General features: G+C 44.3%; 1 protein-coding gene across 1 annotated transcript in view; it reads left to right on the top strand.

The window, feature by feature from the left end:
• The window catches only part of HSF1 (heat shock transcription factor 1), a 160,421-nt gene that overhangs the window by 54,197 nt on the left and 86,731 nt on the right, over positions 1–19,493 (top strand). Inside the window, exon 7 of the mRNA XM_029592291.1 lies at positions 12,234–12,330. Coding sequence (XP_029448151.1) covers positions 12,234–12,330 — 97 coding nt within the window. The remainder of the gene's footprint in view (positions 1–12,233; positions 12,331–19,493) is intronic.

Here is a 19,493-nt window from a genome sequence, read left to right as displayed (position 1 = left end):
AAGTAAAAAGTCATGGGATAGGTGGCGATGTCCTTTCGTGGATTGCAAACTGGCTAAAAGACAGGAAACAGAGAGTAGGATTAAATGGGCAATTTTCTCAGTGGAAGGGAGTGGACAGTGGAGTGCCTCGGGGATCTGTATTGGGACCCTTACTGTTCAATATATTTATAAATGATCTGGAAAGAAATACGAAGAGTGAGATAATCAAATTTGCAGATGACACAAAATTGTTCAGAGTAGTTAAATCACAAGCAGATTGTGATAAATTGCAGGAAGACCTTGTGAGACTGGAAAATTGGGCATCCAAATGGCAGATGAAATTTAATGTGGATAAGTGCAAGGTGATGCATATAGGGAAAAATAACCCATGCTATAATTACACAATGTTGGGTTCCATATTAGGTGCTACAACCCAAGAAAGAGATCTAGGTGTCATAGTGGATAACACATTGAAATCGTCTGTTCAGTGTGCTGCAGCAGTCAAAAAAGCAAACAGAATGTTGGGAATTATTAGAAAAGGAATGGTGAATAAAACTGAAAATGTCATAATGCCTTTGTATTGCTCCATGGTGAGACCGCACCTTGAATACTGTGTACAATTCTGGTCGCCGCATCTCAAAAAAGATATAATTGCGATGGAGAAGGTACAGAGAAGGGCTACCAAAATGATAAGGGGAATGGAACAACTCCATTTTTTGGAGCAACCAAAAAACCATTACCAAACGCATCCAAAAGGCAACCATGGTTTACAGAAGAACTAAGAAAGCTAAAGCAAAGTCTAAGACAGAAAGAGAGTGACTGGCGCAAATCCCCTAGCACCCATTCACGATCCATCTACAAAGCCTCACTCCACCAGTACAAGTCTACTACCTCTAAATGCAAAAGGGACTACTATGCATCCAAGATACATCACTTAATCTTCGACGCAAAAGCCCTCTTCGCCTATGTCTCCAATCTCACCAAAATCAACCCACAGGAGATTCCAAACAACCTAGCACAACCCAAAGCTGAAGAACTTGCTCTTCACTTTCACAATAAAGTCAACAGCCTTTTAATACAACTGCCCACAATCCCCACCAACCCCACTTTGTACCAGTCTCTTCAACAGTCATCCATCAATAACAATGGTCTGGAAACACTTGAACCCATCTCTATCTTAGAGTTACAAACTCTTTTAAGAAGAATGAAACCTTCCTCCCATCCTTTGGATACCATCCCCACCAAACTGCTCCTGGCTATCCCTGACTCCATCACAAAATCTTTAACGGACATCATAAATTGCTCACTCACCCAAGGTCTATATCCTGACGACCTCAAATTGGCCTCCATCAAACCTCTACTTAAAAAACCCAACTTGGACCCCAAAGACCCTAACAATTTCCGACCCATCGCCAATCTCCCATTTATAGCCAAGATTCTAGAAAAAGTTGTCAACACTCAACTCTCCGACTACATTGAAGAAAATAAAATCCTATTCCCATCACAATACGGATTTCGCAAATCATTGAGCACAGAGTCCCTCCTCATCTCTATGTCTGATTTCATCTTAATGGGCCTTGACAAAGGCCAATCCTTCCTCCTGATTCTACTAGACCTATCAGCTGCCTTTGATACGGTCAACCACTACACTCTCATTTCCATTCTGGCTTCTATAGGCATCTCAAACACCGCACTCTCATGGTTTAAATCTTTTCTTTCCAACAGAGGCTTCAAAGTTAAGATACAGGACAAAGAATCTTCAAGAATGGATGCTCCCATAGGAGTCCCTCAGGGCTCCTCCCTGTCACCTACCCTCTTTAACATCTACCTCTTACCAATCTGCCAACTCCTCTCCAACCTCAACCTCAAACATTTCCTTTACGCTGACGACATCCAAATCGTGATACCCATTAAAGAGTCTTACACAAAAACACTGAATCACTGGGAAAACTGTCTCTTCGAAATTAAACGCCTCCTATCTAACCTAAACCTAGTACTAAACTCCTGTAAAACAGAACTACTATTCATCTCCTCAGATAACAACAACTCCATCTCTAATCTTCCAACCACCCCCACTACTACACATGTGAAAGATCTAGGAGTGTTAATAGACAACCGGATGAACCTTAAAGCTTCCATCAACAGAACCACCAAAGATTGTTTCTATAAACTTCAAGTTCTGAAAAGAATTAGACCACTCTTCCACACTCAAGATTTCAGAACCATCCTTCAAGCTGTCATTTTCTCTAAGATCGACTACTGTAACTCTATCCTTCTGGGCCTACCCTCCTCCTACACTAAACCCCTACAGATGTTACAAAACGCTACGGCAAGATACTGACAAATTCCAGGAGGAAGGACCATATTACTCCAATCCTAAAAGATCTCCATTGGTTGCCGATTCATTTTAGAATCCTCTACAAATCTCTTTCCATAATACATAAAACCATTCATCAACACTCCCCACTCGACTTACAAATCCCTTTCCAAAAGTATAACTCCTCCAGACCAACCAGAGACGCACTCAGAGGATCCCTCCAAGTACCCCCAGCCAAAACTACTAAACACATCACTCTAAGAGATCGGGCCTTCTCAACAGCCGGCCCCCTTTTATGGAACTCCATCCCACCAGACCTCAGACAAGAACCCAGCCTCCCAATCTTCAGGAAAAGACTTAAGACCTGGCTGTTCAAAAAAGCATTCCCGGACACTGATTAACCCTTGCAGCCTGTTGAACTACCTCCCATTGTAAAAATGTTAATTTAATGTAAATATCTTTATCTAATGTTATCCTCTCCCTTTCTTCTCTACTCCCAGTTCTAGTACCTTGTTATTTGTAACTGCTTCCTCCTCACTAAAAGGTTACTCATTTGTTCTTTGTACACCCCTGTTCTATGTAAACCGGCATGATGTGATTGTATCATGAATGCCGGTATATAAAAATTTTAAATAAATAAATAAATAAACTCCCCTATGAGGAAGGACTGGGGAGGTTGGGACTTTTCAGCTTGGAGAAGAGATGGCTGAGGGGGGACGTGATGGGGGTGTTTAAAGTCATGAGGGTTCTGGGGCGGGTGGATGTGAATCGGTTGTTTGCTCTTTCGGATAGTAGAAGGACTAGGGGACACTCCATGAAGTTAGCATGGGGCACATTTAAGACTAATCGGAGAAAGTTCTTTTTTACTCAACGCACAATTAAACTCTGGAATTTGTTGCCAGAGGATGTGGTTCGTGCAGTTAGTATAGCTGTGTTTAAAAAAGGATTGGATAAGTTCTTGGAAGAGAAGTCAATTACCTGCTATTAGGTTCACTTGGAGAATAGCCACTGCCATTAGCAATGGTTACATGGAATAGACTTAGTTTTTGGGTACTTGCCAGGTTCTTGTGGCCTGGATTGGCCACTGTTGGAAACAGGATGCTGGGCTTGATGGACCCTTGGTCTGACCCAGTATGACATTTTCTTATGTTCTTATGTTCTAACCTACCTCCCAGGGATTGCCAATACACCAGTGGATCACCTCAACAGGGTATTCTGCTTGCACGAATAGTCGCTACACAGTCAACACCAAACAAACTGTTGGGTCTTTGGGAACACTCAATCTCTTTGTGTCAGAGGAGAACAGAAAAGTGGAAAGGTTTTGTTCCATTCTTTCCAGTGAACTCAGATCCTATCAAGATGCTTTTCTGCTCAGCTGGAATGTAGATCTCATATATACATTTCCATCAATTCCATTAATAGCCAAGACAAATACAAAAAACTGTTCAAAGACCGGGCCTGTCTGATACTTATTGCACCAGCATGGCCCAGACAAGTATGGTTCACATATCTAGTACAACTGTCCATTAGCACCCCAATTGCATTAGTGACAGATCCATCCTTGTTAACTCAAGAAGAGGAATGTCTGTTTCATCTGAACCTTTCCTTTCTCAACCTAACAGCCAGAATGTTGAGCACTCAGTAATTGCTCCATTTTCCTTATCCAAGGAAGTCGAAGACATAGTAGTATCTACTATTAAGCCTTCCAACTAGAAGAGCTTACAGCTTTAGGTGGAAGCAGTTTTCAACCTCGTGTCGTCAAAGTTCCTTGGACCCATTCAAATGCAAGCAACAGGAGCTTCTCCATTATTTGTTGTTCCTTTCTTCCTCAGGTCTTAGTATCACATCACTACAAGTTCATCTCATTGCTATAATACCTATTGAGAGTAGACCAATCTCTATTCATCCTCTAGTATCAAAATTCATTGAAGGGCTTATGTCAAGCCACCTGTTCCATGAAACCTTAATGTAGTTCTTACCACAACTTATGAAGCTGTCATTTGAGCCATTGGAGTCACTTCTCTCAAGTTTCTCATATGGAAAGTAGATTTCCTTCTTGTAGTCATGTCAGCCAGAAGAGTCGGTGAGCTTCAGCCTTTGGTTCATTACTTATTTTATTTGCAGTTTTTCCCGCAATAGACTGGTGCTCCACACCCACCCAAAATTCCTGCCAAATGTAGTCTTGGCTTTTCATATTAATCAAGCCATTGTTTTACGTATGTTCTTTCTCAGACCATACACATATGAAGGGGAAAAAGCCCGTCATTCCTTAACTGTAAACGAACATTATCTTACTACAGGAAAAAAAAGTCAGCCACCTCATCAGGCCTCACAGCTATTCGTCTCTTGCGATACTAACCGTCTGGGCATATCAGTTGTCAAACAAACATTATCCAGCTGGCTAGCAGACTGTATTGCACATTATGTGCTAGCAGACTTCCAGATTACAGACTCTCAAGGCTCATCGAGTGAGAGCCATGGCTGCATCAGTGGCTTATCTGCGAGAAGTTCCTATTGAAGAAATCTGAAAAGCGACAACATTGTCATCAGTGCACACCTTCACATTCCATTTCTGTCTGGACAAACTATCAGGAAGGGACAGTAAATTTGGTCAAGCAGATTTGCGTAGTCTGTTAACCCAGTAGTCTACTTTCCATGGTGGAGACTGAGTTGCATATTCACTAATACACTCCATTGTAAACCTCCGCTTGGGACTTATTACGTGTCATGGCAAATTCAACCATGCTTGTCAACGGAGATAGCAAGTTTGCTTACTGTAAACGCTGTTCTTCATAGACAGCAGAATTAATCAGCCATGCTAAGTACCTGCCCGCCTTCCTGGAGAGTTGACTACATAGCTAGACTTAGCTCTAAAATCAATGGAGGGAGTCTCAAGGCCAACGCCTGCATGAGAATTCTCACATATGTTCAGTAGAGTAAATGTTCTATGAGCTTAGAGAGAAGGATCCATTCGTCACTATTAGATGATGTCACCCATATATCATGGCTAATTCATCCTGCTGTTTACAGAGAATACAGTTAATGGTAAGAAAACTTGCTTTCTTGACTCCTAATTTCACATGTGCAGTGTGACGATGCAAAAAAAAAAATTTGAACTTTGGAACTAATGCTTCGATTGCCAGCAGCTGAGAATACAATTGCATTTATCTTGCTGTTCCTTATTTCCATGCTAGATCAGTGCAGACAAGTGAGATATGTCATCTGGCCAGCAGATGGAGGCAGAGAGAAAAGCTCCAAGCTGACTTCTCTCCGCCTATAAAGGTGTGGGGCTACCCTCAGCTCATCAGAATTTGTCTCTGCCTTAGCAGCTGTGCAGACGGGTCATTTGCTGCTGCAGCTACAAGTAGGCCACTCTTGGAAAGGCATAAGTGAAGCATAGGTCAAGTCCTTGGGGTGCTCTGGATGGCTGTACTCATGGATTGGCTTGCCCATCTCCTATTGGGAACAGACTCCATGGGGTCCGAGTTCCTGCACCAATGGGTGGGTCTCCAGAAGCTTTTTTTTTCACCTTGGTGGGTTCAGCAACAAGAGTTGCAGACCACCTGACTTTCTCAGTCAGTTGAAAGAGTAAACTGATTGTTTACTTTTCCAGTCCACTCATCATTTTATAGTTCTCTGTCATATCTCCCCTCAGCCGTCTCTTCTCCAAGCTGAAGAGTCCTAACCTCTTTAGCCTTTCTTCATAAGGAAATCATTCCCATCTTGGTCACCCTTCTCGATATCTTTTCTAATTCTGCTATATCTTTCTTGAGATGTGGTGACCAGAACTGAACACAATATGATGAGGTCACACCATGGAGTGATACAGAGGCAGTATGATATTCTCTGTTTTATTCTCCATTCCTTTCCTAATAATCCCCAGCATTCTGTTTGTGTATGATATATGAACACAAGATGAGGATGCACCATGGAGTGATACAGAGGCATTATGATATTCTCTGTTTTATTCTCCATTCCTTTCCTAATAATCCCCAGCATTCTGTTTGTGTATGATATATGAACACAAGATGAGGATGCACCATGGAGTGATACAGAGGCATTAGGATATTCTCTGTTTTATTCTCCATTCCTTTCCTAATAATCCCCAGCATTCTGTTTGTGTATGATATATGAACACAAGATGAGGATGCACCATGGAGTGATACAGAGACATTATGATATTCTCTGTTTTATTCTCCATTCCTTTCCTAATAATCCCCAGCATTCTGTTTGTGTATGATATATGAACACAAGATGAGGATGCACCATGGAGTGATACAGAGACATTATGATATTCTCTGTTTTATTCTCCATTCCTTTCCTAATAATCCCCAGCATTCTGTTTGTGTATGATATATGAACACAAGATGAGGATGCACCATGGAGTGATACAGAGACATTATGATATTCTCTGTTTTATTCTCCATTCCTTTCCTAATAATCCCCAGCATTCTGTTTGTGTATGATATATGAACACTAGATGAGGATGCACCATGGAGTGATACAGAGGCATTATGATATTCTCTGTTTTATTCTCCATTCCTTCCCTAATAATCCCCAGCATTCTGTTTGTGTATGATATATGAACACAAGATGAGGTCTCACCATGGAGTGATACAGAGGCATTATGATATTCTCTGTTTTATTCTCCATTCCTTTCTTAATAATCCCCAGCATTCTGTTTGTGTATGATATATGAACACAAGATGAGGATGCACCATGGAGTGATACAGAGACATTATGATATTCTCTGTTTTATTCTCCGTTCCTTTCCTGATAATTCCTAGCAATTCATTTGCTTTCTTGGCGGCTGCTGCACACTGAGCAGAAGATTTCAATGTATTTTCAGTGATGACTCCTAGATCCTTTTTCTGAGTGGTGACTCCTAATGTGGAACCTTGCATTGCTCTGAAATCTGTCTCCTGGGTGGCCTTTGGTAATTTTATAGGAAAAGGTATCTCTTTGTCCAGTACACTCTTTGTATCAAGGGTAGTATTTCACTGCTTTTGGAATCGGGCTCGTCTCACTTGAGAGGGTGAGAAAGTTAGGCAGTGTAGACTGGGATGGGGAATGCCACTTCGAGTCAGTCATAGGTCACCTGTGTGATGTTTGTTTGTAGGTGACCAGTTCTTTCTCTGATAGATATTTGGTTTATTAATGTGTCTTGTTAAAGCACAGTGGTTTCTAAGGCATGAAATTGAGGCGTACTTGAGGAGAAGAACCCGTTGGCCCACTTCAGCAAGAGTTTTCAGGAGTCCATGACCCCGCTTAAGGAGGGTGAAGGAGTTCTCCTAGACAGAATCAGGATCTCTGTTTCCAGAGGGTAATAACAGGACCGTTTCTTGCCTTTTTGACATCCCTATTCTGAGCACCTCAGTAGGAGTGTGCAGATGGGAAAAGACTACACCGTGGATGCAGGAGTTCTGAGAGCAATCATGGACTGGGTGGAGCTTCGGTACATCCCGCTTATCTGGACTGATTTGGCATGAACGATAAGGAAGGGGAAGTTAAACTTACCTGTTGCCAGTTAATTCCTTTCCTTTAGTCCTGCGAGACAAATACAGAACCCACTCAAGGAAGCCACAGCATCAATGGCTCATAGTCTGTTAGGCTCAGAAATCTAACAGCGAGTAAATTGTTGCCATGCTAAAACCCTAATTGTGAGCTTGGTTTAGGGATTTTGGTTCCTGGGAGTGGACGTTTGTGACTGTATTATGTTTTGGTTGTAATGGTGATTTGGAAACCAAAACTAACAATTGTCTTGGGTTGTCTTAGCTTTAACATTGATTACTGAATAGCTAAGGGCAGCACCAGATCTTTATAAGAGGAGTGAAGTCAGCTTTGAGCTTTTGTTTCTGTCTCCATCTGCTGGCTGGAGGAAATATCCTACTTGTGTGCACTGGTCTGACAGGACTAAAGGAAAGGAAATTAACTGGCAACCCGGTAAGTTTAATTTCAGCCTTTTATGAATGTCCCTTAAACATATGTAAATAAGAACTATATTTGGATGTTGCTATATTTTGATTGAAACCCACTGTTGCTGTGGACAGCTTGGGTAAGCCATCTAAAATAAAAACGCAAGAGAACCAGCCAGCATGGAAGACCAGGCAGCGCTGTCATTCAAGGCTTACCTGGCATCAGCGATACAAGGGCACAAATAGCAACAGAGAGCAAGCTCCAAGGTCCAAAAGAATAGCCAGGCTTGGGTGTGAAATCCCACTTCGTTTTCCTGATTCCATTCTGTAATGAATGGCTCATTTCAAATTGCTTGCCTGATGTTTGAAGCATTACAAGAGCTCAGCCCGGCATGTTTGCTAGCCCGTCTTTCCTGTTCTTCTCCTCGCTGTGTTCTGTTTTCATCACAGCCACCTCATTATGGAAACAGTATGACTTTCTGTGACCCATCCTAGGTCTTTCAGCTGCGTCGCTCCATCAGCCTGGAACACTCTTCCAATCAAAGCCCGAGTCTGTGTGGACTGTTCACACTTCCATGATCTCCTAAAGTCCTGGCTGTTTCAAATGCCATTTCCCATGGATTGAACTTTGAATTGTTTTAGTTCTGTTTTGTTATGGGTTTTAGTTAGGAGCATAAGGACATAACAGTACGGCAAGTCTCATGTTCTTACGAGTAATTATGCTAACTTTGCTTTCTGTATAGCGTAATACAATGTTTTATTTGTATTACTTTTTTTATATTTGTTATGCATCTTTTGTGGTGGTGTTTTACTTTTCCTGCCTAGAGGGCCACCTGATTATGATTGATTAAATGCAATTGAATAAAATTAATATATTGAATATTCACTGGCTAGAAGTGAACCAAACAGCTAGAAATCTGTACCCTAAGCTCACTCCTCCTGATTTCAGAACCAAGAACGACCCCTTCCCATGTGACCACATCCCTGCACACTTAATCCTCAGCTGTTAGTGCACGAAAAACGTTCTCAAGGTCACATGAGCTCTGGCATTGTCTTCAAAGCAAATGAATCGCCACTAGCTAGGCACTCATCCAGCTAATGCCGCTCTTAACACCCAGCAAGTCCATCAGCAGCGTCATGGAATGGACCCCAGCCGGAGCTTTACATTGCAAACTCTGCCTCGAGTGGGATTGATGAATGAATTGTAGTTGCTTTCTTCTTTCAGTCTGTAATGTCAGCTTTTATTTTGATATAACACTGAATAAGAGAAAAGTGTACAATTTTATTATCATAATTTCAATGTTTCAGGAATGTGTCCATAAAGCATAAAACCATACTCACACTCACACTCATTCACACCTTAAAATTATCAGAATACACAATAAGGCCAGCATGTATATTCGCAATGAATCTGTATGATGTTATAATATGCATACAATGCAGCATATAGCTAATTCCCTATTTAAATGTGCTTTTACCGAATATGAGCTTTTAACATCAAACACCAAATAAGGAAGACTGTAGTAAGATACAAATAAGAAACACCAGTTATACCACCTTATTGAATTAATTGGGCTGAGTTTTTTATGGTTTGTCTGCTGTTATTGTGTTTTTGAGTATTTGTTTTAACCTTATTTTTATTTGACCTATTTTACTCTTATTGCTTTTAATAACTAACTTATTTCATACTTTTAACAGAGTTAGTTATTACTATTTTATAAATGTACTGTATTATATGTTTTATACTCTGTAAACCGTTGTGAAGGCACGTCTGATGTGACGGTATAGAAATACAATAAACTAAACTAAACTTACAATCTGTTTAATACTTAAATGCATAATACATCTATATTTTTCTTTAATGCTGGCTCCTCTCGTGTAATTCTTTTCTTTAGAAATCTCCGTTTTCAACTTGATTGTATTCACGTGGTCTGACCCCAACAAGCGGCCCCTGTTTCACATGCATTTGCTTCCTCAGGGGGACTGCAACCACTGAGAAAACCAAACGTAGATTTTAATTTTAAACCCTAACTCTCCGGACACACTCACCATATATATCTATTAGCCAAATGTTTACCTCAAAGATGTCTATACTCAAATTATTCTCCAGACTGCAACCATTTTCTTTTTTTCTTTTTTTCCTTCATGCCGACGGTATGATGGCATTTTTGTCTTACAAGATAAGTTACATTGAGCGGATGCGTGGTTGATGGGAATATTACGTTTTTTAGTGTGTTTTGGGATTAAAAGTGAGCTTTGAGACGTAAGTTGAGAATATGACATCATGCCGTAGCGTTTAGGTACGTGGTACGTAGTAGTACGTGATTTGGCCCTACGCACAAGTCTTAAAAACGATCATTGGGGAAAGTTTGAGTATGCGAGTAAAACCATGGCGTAGTCACAAATTGTTGTGAGAAGAGAGGTTTCAACCTGTTCCTTACACGTCACGCCGGGTAATCGGTAAGTGTAGTGCTGTGAAGTGATTTAGGGAAGTAGGTAAAGCAGGGTTCAACTTTATGAAGTTTCGTGTTTTGGTGCGTTATAGATTTCGATTGATGAGAGTTTGACGAGGAACTTTCTTTGGAAATGCTGTTTGCGGGTGGTCAGAAAGTTTAGAAAAACAGGAAAAAGGAAAAAAAGAAAATGGTTGCAGTCTGGAGAATAATTTGAGTATAGACACCTTTGAGGTAAACATTTGGCTAATAGATATATATGGTGAGTGTGTCCGGAGAGTTAGGGTTTAAAATTAAAATTAAAATCTTCGTTTGGTTTTCTCAGTGGTTGCAGTCCCCCTGAGGAAGCAAATGCATGTGAAACAGGGGCCGCTTGTTGGGGTCAGACCACGTGAATACAATCAAGTTGAAAACGGAGATTTCTAAAGAAAAGAATTACACGAGAGGAGCCAGCATTAAAGAAAAATATAGATGTATTATGCATTTAAGTATTAAACAGATTGTAAGTGGATTAATCCACAGGGAATTAGCTATATGCTGCATTGTATGCATATTATAACATCATACAGATTCATTGTGAATATACATGCTGGCCTTATTGTGTATTCTGATAATATTAAGGTGTGAATGAGTGTGAGTGTGAGTATGGTTTTATGCTTTATGGACACATTCCTGAAACATTGAAATTATGATAATAAAATTGTACACTTTTCTCTTATTCAGTGTTATGTGATAACATATAGAGAAAATAGTTCTTGTTGCCCAGAGAGTGTACCTTGTACGGCTTTTATTTTGACACATTTATTTATTTATTTATTTAACAGCTTTTAATATACTGGTGTTCGTGCGAGCACATCACGCCGGTTTACAATAAACTTGAGAAAGGAGGAAATTACAAAAAACAGGGAGTGGGAGATGGAGCAGGCTCGAGAAAAGGGGGGGGGGAAGTAAAGGAGGAAAGATAGCTGAGAAAGGTAAAAGGAACTTAGCATTATTTACATGAGAGACTACTTAACGAGGGTTAAACATTGTCGCAAAATTACAGCGGTTAATGAAGAATGTATGGATTATATAGAGGATATATATGGTATCTTAGTTACAGCAGTTAAGCAGGTTATGAGAGGTAACTTATTTAACATTTAAACAAATATATATATAAAAGCTTATTTACAGCGGTTATGGCAGGTAATAAATAACTAATTTTAACTTTTAAAGAACGAGAGTTGTACAGGTTGTAAGGTAACTGAGGTGCGATAAGGTGTATGGTGGGGGGGGGGGAACAGGGTGGTGGGCGGGTTGCAGGGGGGTGAGACTAGGGGGGGTTGACTACGAGGGGTTGGTTTCGGGGTAGGCCTGTCTGAAGAGCCAGGTCTCGATGCCTTTTTTGAAATTGGGTAGTGAGGGTTCAAGACGGAGGTGTGTGGGGAGGGAGTTCCAGAGGGCAGGGCCTGCGATGGTGAAGGCTCTTTCTCTGGTGGTGGTGAGGCGGGCTGTTTTGAGCATAATCCTCAGAAAACGAGGAATGAATAAGTTACCAGAGAGGCCGCAATAATTCTCCTTCCCTTCCAGCCCCCTCATGTTGAATGATGGCAGCACGGCACATTCCATTCCAAAATACAGTCGACAGTACTCGCTGGAGCATGTACACAGCACATCCCCATACACGGTGAGTACACGGTCCGCTCTTCTCTGGCACACGCACGTTGTATCTCCATCTTCTGTACATGGTGCGTACGCGGTCCGCTCCTCTCTGGCACGTACAGGGTGCATCTCCATATTCTATACACGGTGAGTGCACGGTCCGCTCCTCTCTGGCACGTGCAGGGTGCATCTCCATATTCTATACACGGTGAGTACATGGTCCGCTCCTCTCTAGCATGTACAGGGTGCATCTCCATATTCTATATACGGTGAGTACATAGTCCGCTCCTCTCTGGCATGTACAGAATGCATCTCCATTTTCTATACACAGTGAGTACATGGTCCGCTCCTCTCTGGCATGTGCATGGTGAATCTCCATATTCTATACACGGTGAGTACGTAGTGTGCATTGTGAATCTTCATACACAGTGAGTAGAGTAGTCTGCTCCTCTCTGGGATGTGCAGGGTGAATCTCCATATTCTATACACGGTGAGTACATAGTGTGCATTGTGAATCTTCATACACAGTGAGTAGAGTAGTCTGCTCCTCTCTGGCACGTGCAGGGTGCATCTCCATATTCTATACACGGTGAGTACACGGTCCACTCCTCTCTGGCATGCACAGGGTGCATCTCCATATTCTATACACAGTGAGTACATGGTCTGCTCCTCTCTGGCACGTGCAGGGTGCATCTCCATATTCTATACATGGTGAGTACATAGTGTGCATTGTGAATCTTCATACACAGTGAGTAGAGTAGTCTGCTCCTCTCTGGCATGTGCAGGGTGCATCTCCATATTCTATACATGGTGAGTACACAGATTCCTTCTGTCTGGCATGTAATGGTGCATCTCTGAACATATTACGTACACGGTCTGCTTCTTTCTGTGGCATGTAGAATGCATCTCCATATTCCATACACAGTTACGTGGTCCTTGCATCTCTGGTGCATGCAGGGTGCATCTCCATGCATGGTGAATGTACATCACACGTCTTTGTATGGGGGTCCCTTTACTGAAATAGCAGGGGTTTCCATAGGATATGAGTGAGCTACATTGATAGAATTGGTAGAGTTGCATGTGGGAGGTTATCAGTACCAGAATAGCAAAGGGGTGTTCCCTGTACGTACCCGGATCAGTCCAGACTCCTGGGATTTGCCCCCCCCCCCTAGCAGATGGAGACAGAGCAGTTATCAAAACAAGCTCCGCTTATAAATAGGCAGGTGCCACCTACAGCCCGGCAGTGTTCCTCTGTCTCCAGCAGATGGGAGAGGTGCCAAACCTACAGTCTGGGCTGGGTGCTTAAGTTGATTATCTTGTGTTTAGTTAGTTTAGGGGACTTTTTTGTCTTGTTTCTGGATTATTTCAGCTTTATGTAAAAAGAATATAAAAGAGAGGAGATTGTGGCAGCCCAGTGGTCGTTAGGCTCTGAGAGAGCCATCCCACGCTGGTCTGAGGCAGCTGCTTCACAGGGTCCAGGGCCCTACTTATCTACTCAGCAGCTTGGGTGCGACACCGGGGAGCCCGGCTCACTCCACCCGAAGGGATCAGCACATTGGACCATTGCCGGGCAAGTTTTATAATTAAAAAAAAGTTTTGCTTTCGTTTTCTCCCTCGCCGGCTCTCTCTCCTTCACTCCCTGTCGCAGCGCGGTATTTGCCTTTCGTTTTGCTGTTTATTCATTGAATTTTCTTTAATTTATTTTGCCTTTATTTTCCTGTCACGACTCGATGCCGCGTTCGCCACGTGTGCGGGTCGGTCCACGCACAGCTCTCCAGGGAGGGCCTTTGCTCGGCTTGCATCCCAGGGGGGAGGGGCTGTCTGCCCCAGTCCCGATTGGGACATCTGCTGCAATTCACTCTGAGGCTGATCAGTTCCCGTTCAGAATGGGAACAGGGGACCATTTTCCAGTCATTCAGGGTTGTGTCTAGTGCAGCGCTGGGGGAGGGGGTTTTACCTCCTCCTCTTTCTCCCCAGCAACGTTTCCCAAGGGACGCGGAACCTTTCCAGCCTAATTCCCCTGCAATGGAGGATAGCCTCGAGGGGGCCTCTGACTCCTCCTCGTCCTCTTTTTTGTCACAATTTGTGTTCTTGCTTCATAAAGCTTACAAGGAGGGGAAGTTAGGGAAGCTGCAATCTGGTACAAAGGTCGTTTTCTCAAGGATGTAAGCCCTCTGCTAAGAAAAGGTCTTCCTCTAAGGGAGGTGCGGAGCCTGCTCAGCCTAAGCGTCCCCGTGGGTCAGGGGTTCCCCAGATTACTACGGATACTTCTAGTCAGGATTATGATCCAGATGACCTAGACCTACTGCCCAAGCCCCCACAGGGGGTGGATGCAGACCCCGATTTACAGCACCAAGGCACAATTTTTATTTATTTATTTAAGAACTTTTTTATACCGGCATTCGTAGGACACATCATGTCGGTTTACAAAAAACTGAGAAGGAAAGGAAATTACAATGAACAGGGGAGGGGGTAACTGGGTGAATACACAAGTATAAGAGAGTATAGTTAAAAAGCGTGGGGCGTGAAGGGGATGACCCTAAGGTGTGCGCCTCTTTAGAAAGGAGGAGTCGGGTCCCCTTATTCCTTCTATTTTAGCTGAACTGGGCATTGAAGGTCCCCCTGGGGAATCTAAACTGGGTGCTGTGGATCCGGTGTTGCTGGGTCTGAGAGGCCCTGCTTCTTCCTTTCATTTCTCGGCAATAGATTTGCTCTTCCGGGAATTGGATACCTCTGACCTGGGATTGAAAGTGTGTAAAGCCATGGACAAGCTATATCCTCTGCCAGAGGATGCTTTAGAGCTGCTTTGAGTACCCAAGCTAGATGCGGCAGTGTTGCTGTTACCAAGAAGACCACAATCCCGGTTACTGGAGCTACAGAACTCAAGGACCTGCAAGGCAGGAATTTGGAGGTGCAACTTAAAAGGATTTTTGAGGTTTCGGAGGAGGAAGTGACGTCACTTCCCATGCCGGCTGCTTCTTAGAGGAGCTCCCCGTGCCCCGGAGCAAATTTTGATTTTCGCCGCGATCACCCACGCGATTTTGATCGCCACCCCCCGATTCCACTGGCTGCTGCTGGTGGGCACATGACGGCGCGGAAAAAGCCGATCAATTTTCAGCGGTTTTCCTACTCGAAAGGGGGAGCAGCTCCGGCTTCACAGGATCCCAAGATGGCGGCCGCACGTGACTCGGAGGGCTCCGGGTGCGATGAGGACCCCCCGGGAGCCCAGGACTCTTCCCTGCCTTCTCGCTCCAAACTGAGATCCTGGTTCATGGAAATCAGGCAAGATATCAAATCCTTTAAAAAAGAAATTGCAGTTACCCTGCAGGGAATGAGGGAGGACCATGCGGATCTCTGCCGCCGGCTGGACGAGGCTGACACCCGGCTAGATGATCATGAGGAACGCTGGACCCAACAGCATACAGAGGTGGTGGCCCTTCAAACCTCGCAGGGAGACCTGGAAGATAAGCTGGAGGACCTGGAGAACAGGTCCCGGAGGTGCAATCTGCGTTTCAAAGGGGTCCCTGACACAGCCGAATACTCCCGACTGTACCCAAGTTATTCAGCAGATTTGTACTTTAATCCTGGGAGCTGCTGGAGACGCTAGTGACGTGGGTGGAGCTGCCAACACTGATCCCCAGATTGACCGAGCACACCGGACCTTGGGCCCCCGGAGCGATAATCTGCCCAGGGATTTAGTTGTTTGTTTTCACTCTTTCACATACAAGGAACAAGTTGCTACGGCCGCCAGAAAGCGACGCACTTGGCTTTGGAACGACCATGAGATCTCTGTCTACGCGGACCTGGCGTCTAGTACTTTACGCAAGCGGTTCACGTTTCGCCCCATCACTTCAGCGCTTTCTGCTGCATCAATTCGCTATCGGTGGCTGTTCCCTTTCAGCTTATGGTTTCAAGTTGAAGGACGCTCCTTTAAGCTTCGCACTCTGGATGCCGCCGTGCAGGCTTTGAAGGAAGTGGGACTCTCGGTGGACCTCCCAGGATTACCAACTGCAGTTGCTCAGCCCACCAAATCTACCGCTCCTCGTTGGCAACGAGTCACTAAGGGAGGTCGTCGGCTACGCAGAAATATCAGTGGAACTCTGCCACCGGCTACTCCTACCTGACTTACTTTGCTGCACTGATTCCGTGATGATCCAGTTTCCTGCTTATAGCAGGGATGTCTAGGAACTATTTAGCTCTTCGATCTTAATGGTCTCGCTGTCGCGTGGGTGATCTCAGTTTAAGCTATGTTAGCTATTGTTTCTACTTCTTTTCTGGCTCTGAGGGCGGGAGGACTCGTTCACCGGTATGGGGACTTCCTCCTATTCTCTCCAGGAACGAGTTGCTCCTTCCTGGGTTTCGTTGGGGATGGTGGGGGAGGGGGGAGGGGGAAATTGCCTCAATTGTATGTGTTTTGCTATAAGGATAGTTGGGGGGGATGGTCATATTTGGAGGCTTATCCACTTTTCTGCTGGGGCAGAACTCATTCTTGACGCTTGCTGGCCCGCGACTGCGTGTTTAGCTGGCTGCTTCGCCTCCCCTGGCCTTTGTGGGGTTCCTGAGCACGGGATGGGGATTGATGTCATTATCCATGTCTACAGTGACCTTTACTTCCCTTAATGTGACAGGTTTAAACTCGGGGCGCAAGCGCCGGCTTTTGTTTCAGGAGCTGGGGCGGTTATCCGCTGATGTAATTTTCCTGCAAGAGACTCATCTTAGAAAGCGTTATGAGGGACTGTTGCGCTCCTCTGTTTTCCCCAACCAATATTGGGCGGCGGCGACGAGCGATTCTAGATATGCCGGGGTGGGTATACTCTTTCATAAGAATGTACAGTTTGAACTCCGCGGCTCCTATCCCGATCCCCAAGGTCGCTATCTGTTGCTTAATGTGCTGATAGGGGGGGAAGCTTTTGCCCTGTGTGCGCTCTACGGCCCTAATTCTCAAAAAGCTGAGTTTTATGACATGCTGTACTCCGTTCTGGCGGATAAAGCAGAGGGCAGTATCATTTTGGGGGGCGACTTTAATTTAACTCTTAAGCCACATCTTGATAATTCCACTGGGACAAGCTCTGATTCCATCCGATCTCGGAAGGCCCTTAAGCGCATCATCACTATGATAGCTGGGGTGGATGTCTGGCGCACTCGCTTCCCCTCCTCGCGTTGTTGTTCATATTATTCAGCCCCTCATGATTCCTACTCTCGCATAGATATGTTTTGGATTGATAAAACGAAAATTACTGCTGTACGGGAGGTGGACATTGAACCTATTGTATGGTCCGACCATGCCCCTGTATGGTTTAAGTTGCGCTTGGATCACCGGGACCCTGGCCAGAAATATTGGCGCCTTAATGATTCTCTTTTAGAAGACAGCGCCTTTCAGAAACAAATGGTGGCAGAAATACAGGAATATGTTAGGCTTAATGATACGGGTGATGTCTCCCCAGGGACACTATGGGAATGTCTGAAATGTGTTTTACGGGGTTCTCTAATAGCTCGTGCAACTTATGTCAAGAAGCAGAGGGAGGGGGAACGCCAAGCATTATTACTCACTTTACGGAGGCTGGAACGCACACATATGAGGGGTGCGGTTTCCTTGTCCTTAAAGCGTTCCATTAAGGAGACCAAGGACAAACTAATGGCACTCGACTCCGCCAAAATTGCCCATCAGTTAGAGCTAGCTAAGCAAACCTTTTTTGAGGGTGGTAATAAGGCTGGTCGCTACCTCGCCCAAACTCTTAAAAGGAGACAATCTCAAGCCTTTATTTCTAAACTAAAGGATCCCACGGGGATTCTGCTTACTGATGATCCTTCCATTAGACGGCGTTTCCATCAATTCTACTCACAGTTGTATAGTTGTGATACTACTATCCCGGAGGGTGCCATATCAGCCTATCTTGCCCAAACTCCCCTACCTACCTTAACGGCTGCCCAGCGGCAGTTTCTAGATAAGGATATCACTGCCATGGAACTGGAGGAGGCCATTAACTCTCTCAAACTGGGCAAATCGCCTGGGCTTGACGGCTATACCCCGCGGTTTTTTTAAGAAATTTGCCACAGCTTTGTCGCCCCTCTTATTACGGTTTTTTAACTCTATCCGTGACGGGGCTTCTCTCTCCGCTCTAGCCAACACAGCTGGGATCACGCTCCTGGTCAAGCCCGGGCGGGATCCAACTGTCTGTGGGTCGTATAGACCGATCTCTCTTCTGAATATTGACGTTAAGTTGTTAGCCAAAATTTTAGCCAATCGCCTGAACTGCTTTATTGCTCAGTTAGTCCATATTGATCAGGCGGGGTTTATTCCTGGCAGAACTACGGCGGATAATGTGCATAGAATTCTCGATGCTATATGGGCAGCCCGGAAACGGAACGCCCCAGCGCTCGCCCTTTCCCTAGACGCTGAAAAGGCGTTCGATATGGTACACTGGCCTTTTCTTTTTCACACTCTGCAGGGGATGGGATTTGGTACTTTCTTTCTGACCTGGTTACAATAACTGTATGCCTGTCCTAGAGCCTGTTTAAAGGTCAATGGGGGATATTCCTCGCCCTTCCTTGTGCAAAGGGGTACCAGGCAAGGTTGTCCCTTATCCCCATTGCTTTTTGCGCTTTTTCTTGAACCTTTTGCCATTAACATACGCCGCAATCCCAGTATTTCTGGTGTGGGATTTGGGGATGTCTCTATAAAAATCTCCCTTTATGCGGATGACATTTTATTAACTTTAACCGACCCGGAGAACTCTTTGGAGGGGCTCATGAGCGAAATGGAATCTTTTAGTGGTGTTTCAGGCTTTAGGGTAAACTGGGACAAATCCGAGATTCTTAATATTACCACCCCGCCCAGGTTAATTGGCTATTTGAAGGATCTGTACCCCTTTAAATGGGCTACCTCCCAAATCAAGTATTTGGGGATTCAGCTTAGCGCTACTCAGGACCTACTTGACATAAATTATACTCCTTTATGGAAAAAACTTGATAGGGACATGGAAGAATGGAGCCGTTATCATATCTCCTGGCTGGGCCGAATGGCGGCTTTTAAAATGACTCTTTTGCCTAAACTACTCTACCTCTTTCAGGCCCTCCCTGTTCTGGTCCCACCCTCCCTTCTTCGGCAGTGGCAACAGCGCTGCATGACTTTTATCTGGGCAGGTCGTCGACCACGGGTGGCCAGAGCGGTGCTTATGCGGTCGAAGC

This window comes from Rhinatrema bivittatum, chromosome 2 (genome assembly GCF_901001135.1).
Source record: "Rhinatrema bivittatum chromosome 2, aRhiBiv1.1, whole genome shotgun sequence".
In the NCBI taxonomy this organism is placed as follows: Eukaryota; Metazoa; Chordata; class Amphibia; order Gymnophiona; family Rhinatrematidae; genus Rhinatrema; species Rhinatrema bivittatum.
Note: the sequence above shows the minus strand (reverse complement) of the source record. Positions and strands in the feature narration are given on the sequence as shown.